Source organism: Salvelinus sp. IW2-2015, linkage group LG23 (assembly GCF_002910315.2).
Source record: "Salvelinus sp. IW2-2015 linkage group LG23, ASM291031v2, whole genome shotgun sequence".
Classification (NCBI taxonomy): Eukaryota; Metazoa; Chordata; class Actinopteri; order Salmoniformes; family Salmonidae; genus Salvelinus; species Salvelinus sp. IW2-2015.
The window spans coordinates 21,808,804-21,831,463 of NC_036863.1; the positions used below are offsets into that span (position 1 = coordinate 21,808,804).

The 22,660-nt window shown below is 41.6% G+C and overlaps 1 protein-coding gene across 4 annotated transcripts in view; it reads left to right on the top strand.

Moving 5' to 3' along the window:
* The first annotated feature begins 16,639 nt into the window (after positions 1 to 16,639).
* Positions 16,640 to 22,660, top strand: part of LOC111950719 (polypeptide N-acetylgalactosaminyltransferase 10-like) — a 98,887-nt gene continuing 92,866 nt past the window's right edge. For all 4 annotated transcript variants that reach the window (XR_002875522.2, XM_023968534.2, XM_070434261.1 and 1 more), the window contains exon 1: positions 16,640 to 16,890. Coding sequence is in view for 3 of the 4 variants with exons in the window: in XM_023968534.2 (XP_023824302.1) it covers positions 16,732 to 16,890 (159 nt within the window). In the remaining variant the exon portion in view is untranslated. The remainder of the gene's footprint in view (positions 16,891 to 22,660) is intronic.

Genomic DNA, 22,660 nt, shown 5'->3' on the forward strand with positions numbered 1-22,660 from the left:
AAAGTAGAAGGGAAAAAGTAAGGAACTTGTATGTCGGCCCTGTTTAAAGAACATAAATGGTTAAAGAAAAGTGTGATAAATAAAAACATATACCAATTTCATTTAAGACCAAAAAACTGACAGCTGTGCCATATAAATTGCAAAATAGTTGGGAAAGATTTCGATGTACCCATTCATGGCACATGGTTTATGATTGATACGCAAAACAACGCCGGATTCAAAACTTCGAATTTTTCAATTTAAATTACTGTACAAAATTCTTGCCAACTAATAGAATGTTATATATATGGGGTATACAATCTTCCCAGCTCTGCAGATTCTGTTGTGAAGGAGCAGAGTCATTAGATCATTTATTTTTGGTATTTGTCCATATGTAGCTCGTTTTTGGTCACAGGTCCAGGAATGGCTGAAGAATTGCAACATTTGCCTAGAACTAACGCTACAGATAGCAAACTGGGTGATTTGAAAAGCCATAGTCAATCAATCAATAATATAATAATTATTTTAGCAAAAATGTTTATTTTTAATTTACAATCTGTAGAAGCTATGAGAATAGGAAGGTTTCAAATCTTTTGTGAAGCATCACAGCACAGTTGAAAAATATATGGCAAATAAAAATCCGAAATGGATGATGTTGGAAGATAGATGGGAAGGGTTGAGTGGAACTGAAGGGTGGGACTAATAACAAGATAAACAATGTAGGGCATACGGGATCTGTGAAATGTGTATAGGTGCGGAGCTTTTGTAAATAGCACAGTTACAAGTGGAAATAAAATTGATGGACAACAGAAATAGAGGAAGGACTAAGAACAAACAAGAGAGAACTATTATAAAGTAGACTGTGTCTGTAAAATGGGTATAAAGATGTATAAATTGAAGGTAAAAGCAGAAGTGTTTATTAGTTTTACCAATTGGGGATCGGTGGTAGGGTTGCGGGGAATAATAATAAAGGTATATTCTTAAAAAAGTATGTATGTCTTATATAGGTATGTGTTGTATATATGTGTATATGTATGCACGCGTGTATGGATATATATATTTCCCAAAAAATATGGGGATTGGAAATGATGCAGACAATAACATTGGAAGCAACCTTCTTTCCGCAATATTAAGCTGATCCACCCCTAAAAAAAATAATAAAATAAATAAAATATAACTCTCAGAGTATAAGGACAGCCTGAGGCCTTGTATGGACATTTAACTGTAGAGAGATCTTAATTTGAGTGTTTGCTACAGAAGGAAAATAATCCTGCAGCAACAGGAAGTGTTGCTCAGCAAGCTCCCGCGCTAAGGTCTGTTCAACGCTGGTCGACCAATCTGAATCCACTGCTTCGATACGCGGATTGGAATATGTTCCGCATTGCGTCCAACAACAATATTGACGAATATGCTGATTCGGTGAGCGAGTTCTTAGGAAGTGCATTGACGATGTCGTACCACAAGCAACGATTAAAACATTCCCAAACCAGAAACCGTGGATTGACGGCAGCATTCGCGTGAAACTGAAAGCGCGAACCACTGCTTTTAACCAGGGCAAGGGACCGGAAGCATGACCGAATACAAACAGTGTAGCTATTCTCTCCGCAAGGCAATCAAACAGGCTAAGTCCCAGTACAGAGACAAAATCGAGTCGCAATTCAACAGCTCAGACACAAGAGGTATGTGGCAGGTCTACAGTCAATCACGGATTACAAAAAGAAAACGCCACCCGTCGCGGACGATGTCTTGCTCCCAGACAGGCTAAACAACTTTTTTGCCCGCTTTGGAGGACAATACAGTGCCACTAGACACGCCCCTACCTCCAAAACCTGCGGGCTCTCCTTCACTGCAGCCGAGGTGAGTAAACATTTAAACGTGTTAACCCTCGCAAGGCTGCAGGCCCAGACGGCATTCCCAGCCGCGTCCTCAGAGCATGCGCAGACAGCTGGCTGGTGTGTTTACGGACATATTCAATCAATCCTTATCCAGTCTGCTGTTCCCACATGCTTCAAGAGGGCCACCATTGTTCCTGTTCCCAAGAAAGCTAAGGTAACTGAGCTAAACGACTACCGCCCCGTAGCACTCACTTCCGTCATCATGAAGTGCTTTGAGAGACTAGTCAAGGACCATATCACCTCCACCCTACCGGACACCCTAGACCCACTCCAATTTGCTTACCGACCCAATAGGTCCACAGACGACGCAATCGCAACCACACTGCACACTGCCTAACCCATCTGGACAAGAGGAATACCCATGTGAGAATGCTGTTCATCGATTACAGCTCAGCATTTAACACCATAGTACCCTCCAAACTCGTCATCAAGCTCGAGACCCTGGGTCTCGACCCCGCCCTGTGCAACTGGGTCCTGGACTTCCTGACGGGCGCCCCCAGGTGGTGAGGGTAGGTAACAACATCTCCACCCGCTGATCCTCAACACTGGGGCCCCACAAGGGTGCGTTCTGAGCCCTCTCCTGTACTCCCTGTTCACCCACGACTGCGTGGCATGCACGCCTCCAACTCAATCATCAAGTTTGCGGATGACACTACAGTGGTAGGCTTGATTACCAACAACGACGGACGGCCTACAGGGAGGAGGTGAGGCCCTCGGAGTGTGGTGTCAGGAAAATAACCTCACACTCAACGTCAACAAAACAAAGGAGATGATTGTGGACTTCAGGAAACAGCAGAGGGAGCACCCCCCTATCCACATCGACGGGTCAGTAGTGAGAAGGTGGAAAGTTTTAAGTTCCTCGGTGTACACATCACGGACAAACTGAATTGGTCCACCCACACAAGACAGCGTTGTGAAGAAGGCGCAGCAGCGCCTCTTCAACCTCAGGAGGCTGAAGAAATTCGGCTTGTCACCAAAAGCACTCACAAACTTCTACAGATGCACAATCGAGAGCATCCTGTCGGGCTGTATCACCGCCTGGTACGGCAACTGCTCCGCCCACAACCGTAAGGCTCTCCAGAGGGTAGTGAGGTCTGCAGAACGCATCACCGGGGGCAAACTACCTGCCCTCCAGGACACCTACAACCACCCGATGTCACAGGAAGGCCATAAGATCATCAAGGACAACAACCACCCAAGCCACTGCCTGTTCACCCCGCTATCATCCAGAAGCGAGGTCAGTACAGGTGCATCAAAGCAGGGACCGAGAGACTGAAAAACAGCTTCTATCTCAAGGCCATCAGACTGTTAAACAGCCACCACTAACATTTAGCGGCCGCTGCCAACATACTGACTCAACTCCAGCCACTTTAAAAATGGGAATTGATGGAAATTATGTAAAAATGTACCACTAGCCACTTTAAACAATGCCACTAATATAATGTTTACATACCCTACATTACCCATCTCATATGTATATACTGTACTCTATATCATCTACTGCATCTTGCCATCTTTATGTATAACATGTACACTAGCCACTTTAAACTATGCCACTTATGTTTACATACCCTACAGTACTCATCTCATATGTATATACCGTACTCTATACCATCTACTGGCATCTTGCCATGCCGTTCTGTACCACCACTCATTCATATATCTTTATGTACATATTCTTTATCCCTTTACACTTGTGTGTGTGTATAAGGTAGTAGTTGTGGAATTGTTAGGTTAGATTACTTGTTGGTTATTACTGCATTGTCGGAACTAGAAGCACAAGCATTTCGCTACACTCGCATTAACATCTGCTAACCATGTGTATGTGACTAATAAAATTTGATTTGAATTATTTTGTGGATTATAATTAATGGACATTTTTTTGTAGCTTGAATAGACTACAAGTTTGCATTTCCTGCTATGCAGGAAAACTGTCAGCAACAAAAGAGTGATCAAATTAAGATCCTACAGTGCATTCGGAAAGTATTCAGACCCCTATCCTTTTTCCACATTTTGATAAGTTACAGCCTTATCCTTAAGGCTTGATGTGTTCCTCATCAATCTACACACAATACCCCATAATGACAAAGTGAAAACATGTTTTTAGGAATTTCAGCAAATGTATTAAAAAGAAAAAAGAAAAATACCTTATTTACATAAGTATTCAGACCCTTTGCTATGAGACTCCAAATTGAGATCAGGTGCATCCTGTTTCCATTGATCATCCTTGAGATGTTTCTACAACTTGATTGGAGTCCATCTGTGGTAAATTCAATTGATTGGACATGATTTGGAAAGGCACTCATCTGTCGATATAACGTCCCCCAGTTGACAGTGCATGTCAGAGCAAAACCTAAGCCACGAGGTCGAAGGAATTGTCCGTAGAGCTCCAAGACAGGATTGTGTCGAGGCACAGATCTGTGGAAAAGAACCCAAAAAATTCTGCAGCATTGAAGGTCCCCAAGAACACAGTGGCCTCCATCATTCTTAAATGGAAGAAATTTGGAACCATCAAGACTCTTCATAGAGCTGGCTGCCCTGCCAAACTGAGCAATTGGAGAAGAGGGCCTTGGTCGGGGAGGTAACCAAAAGCCCAATGGTCACTCTGACAAAGCTGCAGAGTTCCTCTGTGGAGATGGGAAAACCTTCCAGAAGGACAACCATCTCTGCAGCACTCCACCAATCAGGCCTTTATGGTAGAGTGACCAGACGGAAGCCACTCCTCAGTAAAATGCACATGACAGCCCGCTTGGAGTTTGCCAAAAGGCACCCAGAGGACTCTTAGACCATGAGAAACAAGATTCTCTGGTTTGATGAAACCAAGATTGAACTCTTTGGGCTGAATGCCAAGTGTCACGTCTGGAAGAAACCTGGCACCATCCCTATGAAGCATGGTGGTGGCAGAATTTATGCTTTGGGGATGTTTTTTAGCGGCAGGGACAGGGAGACTAGTCAGGATCGAGGAAAAGATGAATGGAGCAAAGTACAGAGAGATCCTTGATGTAAACCTGCTCCAGAGCGCTCGGGACCTCAGACTGAGGCGAAGGTTCACCTTATAATAGGATAACAACTCTAAGCACACAGCCAAGACAACACAGGAGTGGCTTCGGGACAAGTGTCTGAATGACCTTGAGTGGCCCAGCCAGAGCAGAATGGGGGAAACTCCCCAAATACAGGTGTGCCAATACCCAAGAAGACTCAAGGCTGTAATTGCTGCCAAAGATGCTTTACCAAAGTACTGAGTGAAGGGTCTGTATATGTGATATTTCCGTTTTCTTTCATATACGTTTGCAAAAATGTTTTAAAAAATGGTCTATGCTTTGTCATTATGGGTTATGATGAAGGAGGAAGAAAAGATTTAATCCATTTCAGAATATGGCTGTAACGTAACAAAATGTGGAAAAAGTCAAGGGGTCTGAATATTTTCCGAATGCGCTGTACATCTGTACCACATTAGAGAGTTTAATAGACTAATGCTAGTGATTATCCATCTACCAACAACAAGGCATTGCAGTGAGGCTACAGGATGCAATTATGGCCCCTCCCCTCCTGGGATGCCTCACTCAAGTAGAACATGACATCATATTTATTTTCACATACAAACAAAACAATGAGCATCAATATTTGTGAATGCCTGTAAATAAGAGGGAGAGTGTGGTAAATTGAGCCATTTCTTACATTCAGGAAAATATATACTGAACAGAAATATAAATGCAAGATGTAAAGTGTTAGTCCCATGTTTCATTAGCTGAAATAGATCCCAGAAATGTTTCACACGCACAAAAAAGCTTATTTCTCAAAACTTTTGTGAAAAAAATTGTTTACATCCCTGTTAGTGAGCATTTCTCCTTTGCCAAGATAATCCAACCACTTGACTGACAGTTGGGCATATCAAGAAGCTGATTAAACAACATGATCATTACACAGGTGCACCTTGTGCTGGGGACAATTCAAGGCCAGTCTAAAATGTGCCGTTTTGTCACACAACACAATGCCACAGATATCTCAAATTTTGAGGGAGCATGCAATTGGCATGCTGACTGCAGGAATGTCTACCAGAGCTGTTGCCAGAGGATTTAATGTTTGTTTAACCGTCGTTTTAGAGAATTTGGCAGTATGTCCAATCGGCCTCACAACCGCAGACCACATGTATGGCCTCGTGGGAACGAGTGGTTTGCTGATGTCAACGTTGTGGACAGAGTGCCCCATGGTGGCGATTGGGTTATGTTATAGGCAGGCATAAGCTTCGGACAACAAACACAATTGCATTTTATCGTTGGCAATTTGAATACACAGAGATACGAGATCCTGAGGCCCATTGTTTTTTTGTGGGTTTTATTTACCCCTTTTTCTCCCAAATTTCGTGGTATACAATTGGTAGTTATAGTCTTGTCTCATCGCTGCAACTCTCGTATGGACTCGGGAGATGCTAAGGTCGGGAGCCGTGCGTCCTCCGAAACACAACTAAACCAAACACAACACACTGCTTCTTGACACAATGCCCACTTAACCCAGAAGCCAGTCACACCAACGTGTCGGAGGAAACACTGTACACCTGGCGACCGTGTCAGCGTGCACTGCGCCCGGCCCGCTACAGGAGTCACTAATGCGTGATGGGACAAGAACATCCCTGCCGGCCAAACCCTCCCCTAACCCAGACGACGCTGGGCCAATTGTGCGCCGCCCCATGGGTCTCCCGGTCGCGGCCGGCTGCGACAGAGCCTGGACTCGAACCCAGAATCTCTAGTGGCACAGCTAGCACTGTGATGCAGTGCCTTAGACCACTGCGCCACTCGGGAGGCCCTGAGGCCCATTGTTGTGCCATTCATCCGCCGCAATCACTTCATGTTTCAGCATGATAACGCACGGCCCCATGTCGCAAGGATCTGTACACAATTCCTGGAAGCTGAAAATGTCCCAGTTCTTCCATGGCCTGCATACTCACCAGACATGTCACCCATTGAGAATGTTTGGGATGGTCTCGATCGACGTGTGCAACAGCGTGTTCCAGATCCTGCCAATATCCAGCAACTTCGCACAACCATTGAAGAGGAGTGGGACAAGATTCCACAGGCCACAATCAACTGCCTGATCAACTCTACGAGAAGCAAATGTGTGCATGAGACAAATGATGGTCACACCATATACTGACTGGTTTTCAATTCCACGCCCCTAACATTTTTTAAAGGTATCTGTGACCAACACATGACTGTATTCCCAGTCATGTGAAATCCATAGATTAGGGCCTAATTTATTTGAAATCTTTGAAATCTTTGAATCTTTGAAATAATCTGAATTCAACTTTTCTCCCCTACTGTCGACCCATTGCGGTTTAAAATGCTATACGTTTAAATGTCAGGCTAGCTAGCTTACAGTTTGCTTTTCAAAGCAAAAACTCTTTGGAAAACAGAATGTTTATGTTTTATTTTACATGTGTCACGTAATGTCATAAACTATAGACAGTTGGTTGTTTAGCAACAAAACCGCCGGGTGCACAGTTTTGGGGTAGGCTTAGACTGTTGATAACTTGTAAAATATATTTTGTCTCCAAATGTTTAATGAAAACATAAATACATTGGCATAATGAGCACATCTCTCAAATATACCGTTAGAGTTGTTGGTTAGCAAACTAGTACATTTTTGCCATATTAACACCTCATAACAAGACATGGTATCAATAATGATTCCCCAAATAGCAGCTTCTTGTCAATGGTGGAGTTCGTTTTGCATGGCCAGGTGCCCCAGGTGGGCGGAGTTTGGTCATTTTAGATCATTCCATTCAGTGATAACAACTTAGCAATTTTGTTGCTAGATTTAGCAACTTTTCAGACTACCCTGGCAACTTTGTTTTCAAACAGCACCTAGCAACAAATTTAGCTATTTTTAAAAATGTATTTTGAACTTTTAGCAACTTTTGAAAAGTGACTCAAACGCTAAAATGCATGCATTTCCCTCTAAATTACACAAAAACGATTTTCTCTGTCACACACTCAGTCACAACACACTTGACTGGTTGCAAAAGTGCATTGTGAGTGACGTCAGCAGCAGGCGCTCAGCTCGTGCACAGGCAGCAGTAGGCCAGCAGCAATTTCAGCAAATCATTGTTGGCTGACTGCAGCAGCAGTAGCACGGGTTTGACGAGCCAAACCCAATGAATATAGTTGGTCACGAATGTTTGATCTTGAACAGAACTTACAACATCAATCAACATGTCTCAATCAAAATTGTACAGCCAGAAGTATAGAAAAGAGTGGGAGTCTGTACCTGAACAAATGTCAAATCAGATTTTTTGCCGAGATGGCCAGTCAATTTGAGTAACGTTATAATGTATTCTATGTAATGACGTAGTTTTACGTTATCACGCAATGACATCACAACGTCATTTAGCAACTTTTAGCAACAAATCAACCTGCCTCTAGCAACTTACCCTGAAGATTAGTTGGCAACACTGATTCCATTGGTCCTTAAGTGGAACTTCACCCACCCAGGGCACCGGGCCATGCAAAACAAACTCCACCATTGTTCTATCTGATCGTTCAGAATCACAATAACACATGGCCTTCTGCCAGCTTCTGCCTAACATTGGAAATACACATTGAATAAATCCTCAAATCAATCCAAAACCAGCCAAGTGTGGCCCTCTACGCACACTACATAGCACTTGCACTTGACTGGCAGACATGTTTTGGGGGTGAGCACAGGTTAAACAAAGATTATTCACTATTTTCAAGCCATAGCATGTTTAATGTTTTCCCCGGTTTTCTATTTCTGTCAGGAAAAACATTCCACTCACATCCACCACCGCACAAGTCAGAGTTGTGACAACTCAATCTGTGTTATGTCTTATTACATGAATTATAGATGAACTCTTGAACTACAGGAATATGGGGGATTTACATGGATACAGCAGCCCTCCCTCTTCTGCCCGTGTCACAAGCTCACAGTGGATTTGAGCAATGCTCTGAGAATCAAGGTAATTTGCTGAACATCAAAGCAGGGGAAATGTTAGCATCATTATCCCCAAGTGGTGGGCCATTTACATCTGATTGACTCGCGTACGCTAAAATCCATTACCAGTGTTAATTCTGTGAGGGCTAGGCATTGAGCCGCCTCTGATAACCAATTAGTCAGAACTATTCCTATCTCAAAGGATAGTCCTGTGAGAGTGACCAGGGGTCATGTAAACAAACCAATGCTTTGTTGGAGACATATTCATTTGATTAACGCCCGAACACAGTCAAGGTAAATTGAACCAGCATTAGCTAAACTGACGTTGAGCGGATAAATGTGGATGTGGATGCGGATGTGGCAGGGCTTGCAAACTCTTACAGACTACAAAGAGAAGCACAGCCAAGAGCTGCCCAGTGACACAAGCCTACCAGACGAGCTAAATAACTTCTATGCTCGCTTCGAGGCAAGTAACACTGAAACATGCATGAGAGCATCAGCTGTTCCGGACGACTCACACTCTCCGCAGCCGATGTGAGTAAGACCTTCAAACAGGTCAACATTCACAAGGCCGCTGGGCCAGATGGATTACCAGTACGTGTACTCCGAGAATGCGCAAACCAACTGGCAAGTGTCTTCACTGACATTTTCAGCTTCTCCCTGTCTGAGTCTGTAATACCAACATGTTTCAAGCAGACCACCATAGTCCCTGTGCCCAAGAACACTAAGGTAACCTGTCTAAATTACTACCGACCCGTAGCACTCACGTCTGTAGCCATGACATGCTTTGAAAGGCGGTCATGGCTCACATCAACACCATTATCCCAGAAACACTAGACCCACTCCAATTTGCATACCGCACCAACAGATCAACAGATGACGCAATCTCTATTGCACTCCACACTGCCCTTTCACACCTGGACAAAAGGAACACCTACGTGAGAATGCTATTCATTGACTACAGCTCAGCGTTCAACACCATAGTGCCCGCAAACCTCATCACCAAGCTAAGGACCCTGGGACTAAACACCTCCCTCTGCAACTGGATCCTGGACTTCCTGACGGGCCTCCCCAGGTGGTAAGGGTGGGTAACAACACATCCGCCACGCTGATCCTCAACACGGGGCCCCCTCAGGGGTGCGTGCTCAGTCCACTCCTGTAGTCCCTGTTCCCTCAGGCACGACTCCAACACCATCATTAAGTTTGTTGATGACACAACAGTGGTAGGCCTGATCACCGACAATGATGAGACAGCCTATAGGGAGGAGGTCAGAGACCTGACCGTGTGGTGCCAGGACACAACAACCTCTCCCTCAACTGTAGTGGAGCAGGTTGAGTCCCCCCCCCCCCCCCCCCCCCCCGCTGCTGCTACTCTCTGTTATTATCTATGCATAGGCACTTTAATAACTCTACTTACATGTACATAATTACCTCAATTACCTCGACACTGGTGCCCCCCGCACATTGACACATTGACTCTGTACCGGTACCCCCTGTATATAGCCCCACTATTGTTATTTACTGCTGCTCTTTAATTATTTGTTATTCTTATCTCTTACTTTTTGGGAGATTTTCTTAATACTGCATTGTTGGTTAAGGGCTTGAAAGTAAGCATTTCACTGTAAGGTCTACCTGTTTTATTCGGCACATGTGACAAATACAATATGATTTGATCTGATAATGTGATGCTTGGCATGGGACTGGCGTTACTGGCTCTCCTAGAGATCTCGAGATGTCTAAACAAATCACAACCCAGACGTCACGCCCTGATCTGTTTCACCTGTCCTTGTGCTTGTCTCCACCCCCCTCCAGGTGTCGCCCATCTTCCCAATTATCTTCGGTGTATTTATACCTGTGTTCCCTGTCTGTTTGTTGCCAGGTCACCTTGTTCGTTCAAGCTTACCAGCATTTTTCCTGTCAGCGCCTATCGTTTCCCAGCCTCTCTTTTGCTAGTCCTCCCGGTTTTGACCTTTGCCTGTCCTGACCCTGTACCCGCCTGCCTGACATCTCTGCCTGACCCTGACCCTGAGCCTGCCTGCCATCCTGTACCTTTGCTCCACCTCTGGATTACAGAACCCTGCCTTGCCCTGACCCTGAGTCCGCCTGTCGTCCTGTACCTTTGCCTTAACCTGGCTTTTCGACCACTGCCTGCCTTGACCTTTGCCTACCCCTGTTGCTACAAAAAACAGTGTTACTTCGACAGTCTGCATCTGGGTCTTACCTTGATTCCTGATAAATACATGACAGTCTGGTCTGTGCAGTGTACAGAGTGTTCTTGAGGTGTCCTCTAATCAATGAACCTGTCATGTAATGGGTAGGATCAGGAGAAAAACATGTATTCTTTTTATTCAGGAGAGAACAAATAATCAAAAGGTGAGGACTTACATGTTTCAGTTAGATCTTGAAGCATTATAATCACCATCTTTTGGAGAGACCATATTCTGTGTGGACAGGAAGGATGACTAATAATAATAGGTTACACTAAGCATTTTCAAATCATAGCTTGATGAAATACGCAATAGCACAACAATTGGTAATTGGTTTCCATGCATGTTGCATGTTTGAGTACCATACATTTCTAAGCAAGTATGTATAAATAACCAAACAATATTGCACACTCGTGTGTCTCTTTGTCACGCCCTGACCGTAGAGATCCTTTTTATGTCTCTATTTTGGTTGGTCAGGACGTGAGTTTGGGTGGGCATTCTATGTCTGGTGTTCTATGTTGTCTATTTCTTTGTGTTTGGCCGTGTGTGGTTCTCAATCAGAGGCAGCTGTCTATCGTTGTCTCTGAATGAGAACCATATTTAGGTGGCCTGTTTTCCCACTTTGAGTTGTGGGTGATTATTTTCTGTTTAGTGTTTTTCGTCACCTTACAGAGCTGTTCATTTGTCGTGTTGTTAGAGTGTTCATATTTATTAAAATAACGTATTATAAATACTTATCACGCTGCACCTTGGTCCTCTTCTCCTTCTCCCGACGACGTTCGTTACACTCTTCCTCAATGTTTGAAGACATGTAATCAATATATGCAATCTCTTTGAACCAGCAATTGAAAATCCCCTTGAACCAACACAGGAATCTGATTACTACCCATTGGGAGCTGTCATTTCCATAATACACAATAATTTGGTGCTGTTGAAATGCTCCTAACCCGGTGAACCCATTCTATAAAAGACACAGGGCTGCATGATTCCAAAGGAAATACAAAAACAGCACAGAGCAACATATGTGCTCTTTTGTCTTCTATACTTGGGTAGTTGCCATTAAAAAATATATTTCTTCAAAAATTAAAGTAAAAAAACATATAGTTGTAATCAACTATGTCTAAACAACTCAAAATGTTATATGGCCTCCATAAATGTTGAGTTAATATCCAATTTAATGAGGCATGTCATGCATTAGTGCCTTTAATTTGTCCTCTGGTGTGACATCATTATTGTTCATATAATGCAGGGATGTCAAACTCATTCCATGGTGGGCGTAGTGTCAGCAGGTTTTTGGATTTTCCTTTCAATTAAGACCTAGACAACCAGGTGTGGGGAGTTCCAATGTGGGGAGTTCCAAAGTTACAATTTTGTGACCTTAATTCATCAATCAAGTACAAGGGAGAAGCGAAAACCTGCAGCTACTCAGCCACTGTGACACCTGTGATATAAAGGTTTAATGACAAGACAATTATTTTTAACTCATTATTTAGTTACTTATGTCTTCAAATAAGTAATCATATTCTGGCATTTCAAATGAAAAACACAGAATTTCCTTGTATAATCATGATACCCAAAATGTAATAGTAAGACACTTRGTTAAGATTAACAGCAATTTCACTAAACCTAGATAAAAAGCAATTATCTTATATGTGTATTATTATTATGTTACCTACCTCATGCTTAAGACAACACTTTTTTACCTTTAATTTATTGGTGTCACCCCATGGGACGTTATGTCACCCCATGGCACATTATGTCACACTGATGGACAATACATCACAGGCAGTAAAATTTGACTTTTAAAACATAATTAATGACACTTTCAGAAGTTTCTGACCACTGTAAAAATGCTTCTAAACATCAGTTCTGAACATCAGTGATGGATCTTCATTAAAAGATTTGAAGTGTACTCATTCCAATAACAGGGCCTTGAAAGAGTCCTGTATTGTTATTTTACGTCACTACCGCCCCGACTCGAGTAGATTTGTGTGCCTGCTGCCTTTCTTAGATGTGCTACCCATTTCTCAGGCTCCCTCTCCAGAATTGAACCCTAATTCCCTGTTATCCGTGGTCACCATGGTTGGTACAGAAACTACCATTGAAAGTTGATAGGGCAGACAGTGCCACGAAGGGTCACTAAAAGCGGCTGGGGCACTTGAAAGCACCCCATATGGGTTTTGGGTCTGATAAATGCACGTGTCCCTGAAGGTCAGCACTTGTTGGCATATCTTAGCTCTAGCATTTCCACAGTTATCTAAGTAACATTGGAGCGATCAATGGAACCAAAACTGATTTAATGAGCCATTCACAGTTACACTGTACCGACCGTGTGTACTAAGACATGCATGGCTTAATCTTTGGGACAAGAGTATGCTACTGGCAGGATCAAGCAGGTAGCCCACCACAAAATGGAGATTTACCTGGGCGCACAGCGAGGCGCAGGGGCACAGTCCTCCATTGATAGGGGAGACCCAAGAACAGTGTGCGCACCCAGTGGTAGGCCTCGACCTGCCCATAGCCAAGCTGCTCGAGAAGTGTTCTCTTGGTGGGTTTTTTGAGCATACAGCACGACAGAGCCAACAACAGGGTTTGAGAAACGAAGTGTGTCTCTGATGTCAGAGTGTAGTAGGATGGTGCCCGCCCCAGGCATCGTTGCCTAGGCATGCCATGCCCTCCCCCGGAACGCTATCAGAGGACCACTGAGACAGAGGGGTCGAATGGGTCTTGCTCGGAGTGAGGCCGGCCGGGCATATTGGAGAGCAGGGGGGTAACAGGCTCCAAAAGAGGCACAGCTGATGGGGGCCCTCCCAGGGTGTATCACGTATGATCAGTCAGGAGGAGTGAAACTGGTAGGACAGAGAGAGAGAGGAACCAAGGGGATGGATTGTCTAATGCAGGGAGTGAGAACCAGGAATGGGAGCACCACAGACAGCCCCCATTTTCTGCCTGCACCATCTCTAGGGCCAGGTAAAAAAAAAATTGACCCTCCACAGAGGGCAGAGACAGATTCAGAGGTCACCGTGGGAATGGTCACCTGCCGAGTGTGAGAAACAAGACTTGGGAGAATGAAAACATAAATATTGCACTCAGAAACACATAAAAGAACCACAATTGCAACAGGATGCAATTAGGTCTAATGCAAGTAAGTGTTATTTGATTTTTTTTTAAACTAGTCTAAAAGTATAGAAGTTTATTAATGGGTTATGTCCCTCGGAGTGACATCTATTTTCTCTGGTGTGACACCATCTTCATGTCACACCAAGGGATAAAAGCTGTCAAACCGTTGGAAATCTCAGGCTGTATGGTCGATGTTGGGCCTTATTGTTAACAATAAGCCTTCCATATGATTTCACCACAACATGTTTTCATTGCTTTCTATTATTTTCATATATACTATACATTCAAAATATGTACCCAAGGACTAAGAAATGTACCCCTTTTATGGCAATAGCAGAGAAGTGTAATATTTTGATAAATATTTCTAATAAAGCTTACAATCTGTTCAGGCCATGTACTCCTGCCATGTAGTTTGTAATTCCTTTTTGCAAGAGAACCCTCCCCAGCGCAATAGTCCCCTAGTCTACTCATGATAATACCAAATAGTTCTGATTGATTACATTTTGTCCACTTGGTGTGACACAATTCTATAAGTTAACAATAAGACCGCAGTTGGGCACCATTGTTTCTTGAAATACATTTTTGTGTTATAACTACAAAAGTATTTTTTTCTGACTGGGCATTGAACACTGCACTGCGGTCATATGAAATTGCCTGTTGTTTGGACCCTGGATTGTAATTTCACAACAGCACATTAGATCAAACTGCAGCTTTCCTTTATCAGTTGATGGCATGATGCCAAATGTGTAGAATTGTATATCATTATTACCTTTTCAATAATTAATACCGTACAACAATGCATGTTGATTTGGTGATATGAGAAATATCTTAAAAATGCTGAGTAGACAAAAAGCTTTCTGACATTTACAAAGAGAAAGATAATTCTATCTCAATGGCTTGCCAGTCTAATAAATGCAGGTCAGCGCAAATTATGTAAAAAAAAAAGTTCAATGTTGAATTTATATCCCTCTTTTGATTCGGCGACATCTTGTGGTCATCTTAAGGTCTTCTGCCATTCAAGACACATATGAAAGGGATGAGAGGATCATTTTAGGCTTCTCATTACAACATTTCCAGGTGTGTAAAAGGCCCACTGCAGATGTTATCTCAATATTTAATCATTTCTGGGTAACAATTAAGTACCTTACTGTGATTCTTTTCAATCAAAATTGTCAAAAAGATACAACAATAGCTTTTTTAGCAAAATACATTTCTCAAGCAAGAATTTGGCTATGACTGTCTAGGAGTGGTTTGAGTGTGGTCTGAGTGGGGAGGGGAAAACTGAAAACTAGCTGTTATTGGCAGAGAGGTTTGGAATTCTCTTTCTTGGTATCACCTCAGTGTTGCTGACTGCCCGATCACGTTGGTAATGGACCTAGCTAGCATGTAAAATATCTGCAATTGTGTGATGTACCTGACTAGGTACCTTAACAAGTGAGGCTGTTTGGCAGCAGTTCTTCCATTGTCAATTTGCTACCTAACAAGATTCTACATTACTTTTTCATGTGTTATTGCGTGTCTCACTGCTTGTCACCTCCTTTCCAATGACATCAGTCACCAGGCATGCCAAAACTCCATCCCACCAAAACAGGCTGTCAGAACTAGAAGCACAAGCATTTCGCTACACTCGCATTAACATCTGCTAACCATGTGTATGTGACCAATACATTTGATTTGATTGCAGGCGGTCTTTTAACACTAAAAGGGCAATATCATAAATTTCGCTGTATTGCATTAGTAGATAGGCCTACTCACACTGCTATCAGGTCAGGTCTGCCGGTTTTGACTAGCAGAAGTCACTTTTCCTGGCAGGTTAGGAGAATTAACTTGGCAGGTTAGGAAAAAGGTTAGGGTTAGGTAAAATTGTCCCCAACGCAACTCAAACATATCTAGCTACAACCAGGCCTGCCCTAAGAACAATCTTGGTTTCCACTAATGCGATGCAGCACCAATTTCACAATTTTACAGTTTTATTCCAACCTCCTAATGTGGAAATATATATAACACATGAAAACACGTTATTGACTGCACTGGGCCTTTAACACACTTTGGTTATGATACATTTGCCTAGGAAAAAACAACCACACGATTCAATACATTATTTACAATTACCAATAGAAATGCTTGAAATACAATGTTACATCTAATTTTGGAGAGTATATTTTACATTATCATTAGCCCTCTAATGTTGCCACGAATAAATCTAATTGAAGTGGCTACATAAATGCAAATGTACATTTTGTTGGTCAATCTGAGTGACTTCCACTTTATTGTCACCAAGGGACCATGAGAGTAACTTTCAACTGTTCTATAGGCATGTAGGTGATCTAATATAACATATTGTGTTGTTGCAATATAATTAGGTAAACTGGTTGGAATTCAAATATTTATTATCATTACTCACTACAAAGAATGCAAAAGTCTGTCCTTGTGCTCCCAACTACGATATTGGTTCACTCCCCCTAGCGGAAGTGCCCGCAGCTTCAACATTATATCGTTGGTTTGTTCAGATTGAAAGTTGTCCGCCTGGAAGCAGTTGGGAGTACATTRTAGACAGTTTTTCTCACATTTATTCTGGAGAGATGAGGCGAAAAGAAAAACGACTACTGCAGTTCGCAGGGTTGCTTATAGCGGCTCTTCTTTTCCTGCCGAATGTTGGTCTGTGGTCATTATACCGAGACCGAGTTTTTGAGAACTCGCCAGAAATAGTGGAGGGACCGGGTGGCATCCCTCAGATACAGGTAAGGTTGGTTCGTGCACCGTTTGCCTGGTTTGCGCTGCAACTGAACAACCTATTGGTATCACCTCGGTGTTGCTGACTGCCTGATCACGTTGGTAATGGACCTAGCTAGCACGCATGTAAAATATCTGCAATTGTGTGATGTACCTGACTAGCTAGCTTAACATTTCGCTAGCTCGACCATGTGAGGCTTTTGGCAGCAGTTATTCCGTTGTCAATTTGCTGCCTAGCAAGTTTCTACATCACCTTTTCATGCATTATTGCGTGGCTCACTGCTTGTCATCTCCTTTGCAATGACATTAGTTTGTTAGTTAGTTACGCTACATTCCTTTTGGGGGGGGGGAATGGGGCATGTTGTCTCTAATGTCGAACTTTCAGAAAAATTCTGGTGGGGATAATGCCAGCTAGATACTGTACGCTGGTGGATGTTGAAAAGGCCACGTAGCAAAGTCTGGAACAATGCGTTATAACTTGTAACACAGCTAGACTTCAGGAAGTCTATGTGAACGACTAGGATGTTGACCTAGCGCAAATATGCTGCGGTCTTAAAAAATGAATTTCTGCTTGGTCGGGTGTTAGAACACGCGCTAGCCTGTTGGCTATTCATGCACTGTTATTCGGAGTTTTGTGGTGTGAAACAACAGTTTGTTTTCACCATCCAACTTGCACTTTATTGAACCGGTAGCTATAGTCAGAGCAAAACTAATTAAATGCTACACTGTCCAACTTTTCCCTGTAAACGTACAGCTTTAGGCCTATACTTACACCAGAGTTTCCAGCTTAATACTGTAATTTTGCTTTACAGCAGAGATGCTGTAATATATTTTACACTACTATGTTCCTTACTGTAAAACATATTACAGCTCTACTGCTATAAATGTACAGGGATGCTGTAATGTGTTACAGTAAGGAACATAGTACTGTGAAATATATTACAGCATATTGTGCAAAAGTGAAAGTTGTATTAATATTGTAAAATAAATGTATGGTATTGTACTGTGCATTCTACAGTGTTTTATTGTTGAAATTACAAATGTCTTAGTGTATGTTGGGAAACGAAATATTGCAACTTCCTATTTGGAAGTGATACTGTTTTGATTTGGATACTATCATCAACGATGGGACCAGACTGTACAATGCCACTTGGGTAGTTTTTACAGTCAATATTGTGTGGGGAGTGTTAAAGTCCCAATGCAGTCAATAACGTGATTTTCCTGTTTTATATATATTTCTACACTGAGGTAATGCTGTGAAAATGCTGATATGATCATGCCCATTTAGTGGAAGAGCTGTTTGAAAAGACCGTCTGAAATTGTAGCCTGTTTTGGCCCACCTGAATTAGTTAATAGACCAATAAGAAAGACGAGTTCCAAACATCTCTGCCGATTTAACAGCTAGTTTTCAGTTTTCCCCTCCCAACTCAGACCACTCCCAGACAGTTCTAGCTAAATTCTTGCTTGAGAAATTGCTCTTTGCTGAGAAGCTATTTTTGTTTATTTTGACCATTTTAATTCAAAACAATCACAGAAGGTACTTAATTATTACACAGAAATTATTTGATAATGAGATAAAAACAACTGAATTTGGCCTTTAACATTACAGGGGAAAAAATGAATATTCAAAGTCAATTACAACTAGAGGTCGACCGATTAATCGGAATGGCCGATTTAATTAGGGCCGATTTCAAGTTTTCATAACAATCAGTAATCAGCATTTTTGGACACTGATTATGGCCGATTACATTGAATTCCACGAGGAAACTGCGTGGCAGGCTGACCACCTGTTACGCGATTGCAGCAAGGAGCCAAGGTAAGTTGCTAGCTAGCATTACATTTATCTTATAAAAAACAATCAATCTTCACAATCACGAGTTAACTACACATAGTTAATGAAATTACTAGGTTAACTAGCTTGTCCTGCGTTGCATATAATCAATGTGGTGCCTGTTAATTTATCATCGAATCACAGCCTACCTCGCCAAACAGGTGATGATTTAACAAAGGTGCATTCGTGACAAAAGCACAATCGTTGCACGAATGTACCTAAACATAAACATCTTTTGCCTTTCTTAAAATCAATACACAGAAGTATATTTAGTTAAAAGAAATTCATGTTAGCAGGTAATATTAACTAGGGAAATTGTCACTTCTCTTGCGTTCATTGCACGCAGAGTCAGGGTATATGCAACAGTTTTGGCCGCCTGGCTCGCTGCGAACTAATTTGCCTGAATTTTACATAATTATGACATAACATTAAAGGTTGTGCAATGTAACAGCAATATTTAGACTTAGGGTTGCTACCCGTTTGATAAAATACGGAACGGTTCCGTATTTCACTGAAAGAATAAACGTTTTGTTTTCGAAATGATAGTTTCCGGATTTGACCATATTAATGACCAAAGGCTCGTATTTCTGTGTTTATTATATTATAATTAAGTCTATTATTTGATAGAGCAGTCTGACTGAGCGGTGGTAGGCAGCAGCAGGCTTGTAAGCATTTATTCAAACTTTACTGCGTTTGCCAGCAGCTCTTAGCAATGCTTGATCACAGCGCCGGTTATGACTTCAACCCTATCAACTCCTGAGATTAGGCTGGCAATACTAAAGTGCCTATTAGAACATCCAATAGTCAAAGGTATATGAAATACAAATGGTATAGAGAAAAATAGTATAACTGCAACCTTCAATATTCCCAGTAAAGAAATATTAGAACCGGGAATATTGAATAACTGGGAATATTGAACCACCAGCTTTCATATGTTCTGAGCAAGGAACTTCACCTTTAGCTTTTTACATGGCACATATTGCACTTTTACTTCTCCAACACTGTGTTTTTGTATTATTTAGACCAAATTGAGCATGTTTCATTATTTATTTGAGACTAAATAGATTACGTTAAAATAAAAGTGTTCATTGTTCATTCAGTATTGTTGTAATTGTCATCATTTCAAATATATATATATTTGAAATTATGACTATATATATATATATATATATATATATACCAGAGAGAGATTGGAATCGGCCGATATTAGCTTAAAATGCCAACATCGGCCAATGTCTAGTTTAACGCCCGATGTTGCAAAACCGATGTCAAAGCTGACGTGCATACCTATATAACAAAAGGTACATGATGTAATGACACCACGTAAAATTTTGCGCTATACATGCAACACAGCATTTCTAAACTAGGCCTACATTGTCTGCACTTGTCAAAGCTGTACAAAAAAAGTCAGCAAACACCGGTCCACGAACAATGTGTTAACAATACCGCGTCGGTAATAAAGCATAATTGTTTGACCGCAACTTTGGGGTAGCTAGCTAGCTTAACACCTAAAAACAATGACCGTAAAAAACTGCAAGTCATTTTCATTATTTCTTAGCAATGATTTAGAAATCCTTGTGAAGTAAGTATTAGCTAGGTTTCACTGTTTGCCTATTGAAATTGAACTTCAGTTTATGAAAATAAATAGTTAGCCAGCTACTTAACCCTGTTGCCCAAAGCTAACGTTATAGCAGCTAGCTAGCTCACCTGGCTAGTGAGGCTCGACCGGACCGGTTATGTGTTGTGAGCTAGCCACAATAGGATTAGGCACAATAATGAATTACGGTTTGCCTTCAAAATAAAAAGTATGTCATTGACAGTGATGCAAATTAATACAAATAGTAGAATTATGCATACTTTTATTTTGAAGACTAACAGTAAATGTCCACTATTGTGGCTAATCCTTATTGTGGCTAAGCTTCACGTAGATGGGTCGAACCACCATTATCAAATTAAGAACTAGGGTTATTTTAGATGACGACACCTAGCTATATAGTTAGCTAGCGAACTATAGCTACTGAACGGATGTTGTTTTGCTATGTTTTTGGGGAAGAACTGTTTGCATCCATTTTTTTTCATGTCCAGCACTGTAGGTGCTTGAGACAACTTTACCAGCATATAGCATACGTATCGATGAATCGTTTGACATATGAAATACGAGTGATAGGTAATCAATGTGTAATAACTACGTAAAAAAATGTATGGCCGCGTTTTATTATGTGAGTGAAGTCATATTCCAGGTCCCGATTGGTCAAATAGTGTTATTTGACACGTCAAAAGGTATCTTTTTTGACACGAAAAAGACACAAACGGTGTTCCATTGAATCCTGGTTGAGAATGAAACGGCTGAACAACGAAACAGCACAGCAAGCAAGTGAAATAATAGGTTTTGATGATGTTTACTGGTAATGGGACATCGTAAATGCCAACAAAATTACTTTTTGGTGTGCATGTGTGTGCGTATGTAACCTTTTTTAACTAGGCAAGTCAGAACAAATTCTTATTTACAATAACGGCCTACCCGGCCAAACCCGGACGATGTTGGGCAAATGTGCGCCTTAGGCGCACTTTAGGGGACTCCCTAAATCCTTAGGGGACTCCCAATCACGGCCGGATGTGATCAGCCTGGATTCGAACCAGGGCTGTAGTGACGCCTCTTGCACTGAGATGCAGTACTTAGTTAACACACACATGGATGCAGCAGTCTATTTAACTGTACTAGATGCTTAAAAGCCGCAAATGTTAAATATATTTGTACGGGGTTTTTTGGCAAGGAAAATATTGGATATCGTGTCGGCCAAAAATTGTCTATCGGTGCATCACTATTAGAAAACATTCGCCAAAAGCCACAAAATATCACCCGAATGGATTTCTGCTATATTACAGTCCTATTGATCAAACAACATGAACAGGTAGGCTCTTCCTCCTTCAGTTGGCTATGAAATAAACAACAAGATCAACAACTAATGTTAGCAGAGCGAGATGAGAAAAAATCTAACGAGGGGAACAGTAGTAAACCTCAAACTTTTTCAGCTTGTAGTTGGCCGTAAAAGAAATGCACTGATAAACGATGGGGGAAAGCCTGCTCTCCTTCTGCAGCTTGCATGCTATTGCATGCTTGTCCCAACCCACGTTTTTACAAGTGAATGGGAACTTGCCTGTTCATCCATTTGATTGATACCAAATACATTTGATTAACAACTAAGAGATATGCTAACTGTGGGATAACAGTCGTTCAAGTCAGCATGCTAGCTATTAAAGTGATTCACATTTCTTGCTAGCTACAAAGAAATGTTTTGATGAATTATATATATCATGCATTGAACTGCATCCATCTATTCGTGCAACATTACTTAACTAGGTCATGACATTGAGTCAATTGAACCTATTTAACTTCTATGAAGTTGGTTTTGAAGCATAAAATTGAGAATATTATATTTTTGAATGATATGACTGCAGATATGAACCAAACAAAGTAGTTAACATGCTATCAGTTTCACTTTACTGTCCATTTGCCAATCCCTGCCAGTAGTAACAGATAATTGAGAAACACATATTGCATGGTGTGAATTAGGGAAACAGCATTCTGATCATAAAAGGTACGTTTTGGAATATGTTGTGGGTTTCCTTCAAGCAATTCCACGATAACAGAATTAGCTGAGACTTGTGTAAATTGTTAAAATGTTAATTGTTAAAAAGTAGCCTTGTGCGTTGAGTTATGCTTTTATTAAAATTTGAATCAAATGGATTTGTTTGGCATTCATTTTAAAGTGAAAAATCTGAGTTTCAGCGTAATTCTGTGTGTGTGGAATTGCCTTTCAGTACGGTCAAAATGATACTGTAAATGTTGTAATTAGAGGTTGACCGATTATGATTTTCAACGGCAATACCAATTATTGGAGGACAAAAAAGCTGATACTGATTCATGTGCTGATTTTATATTTTAT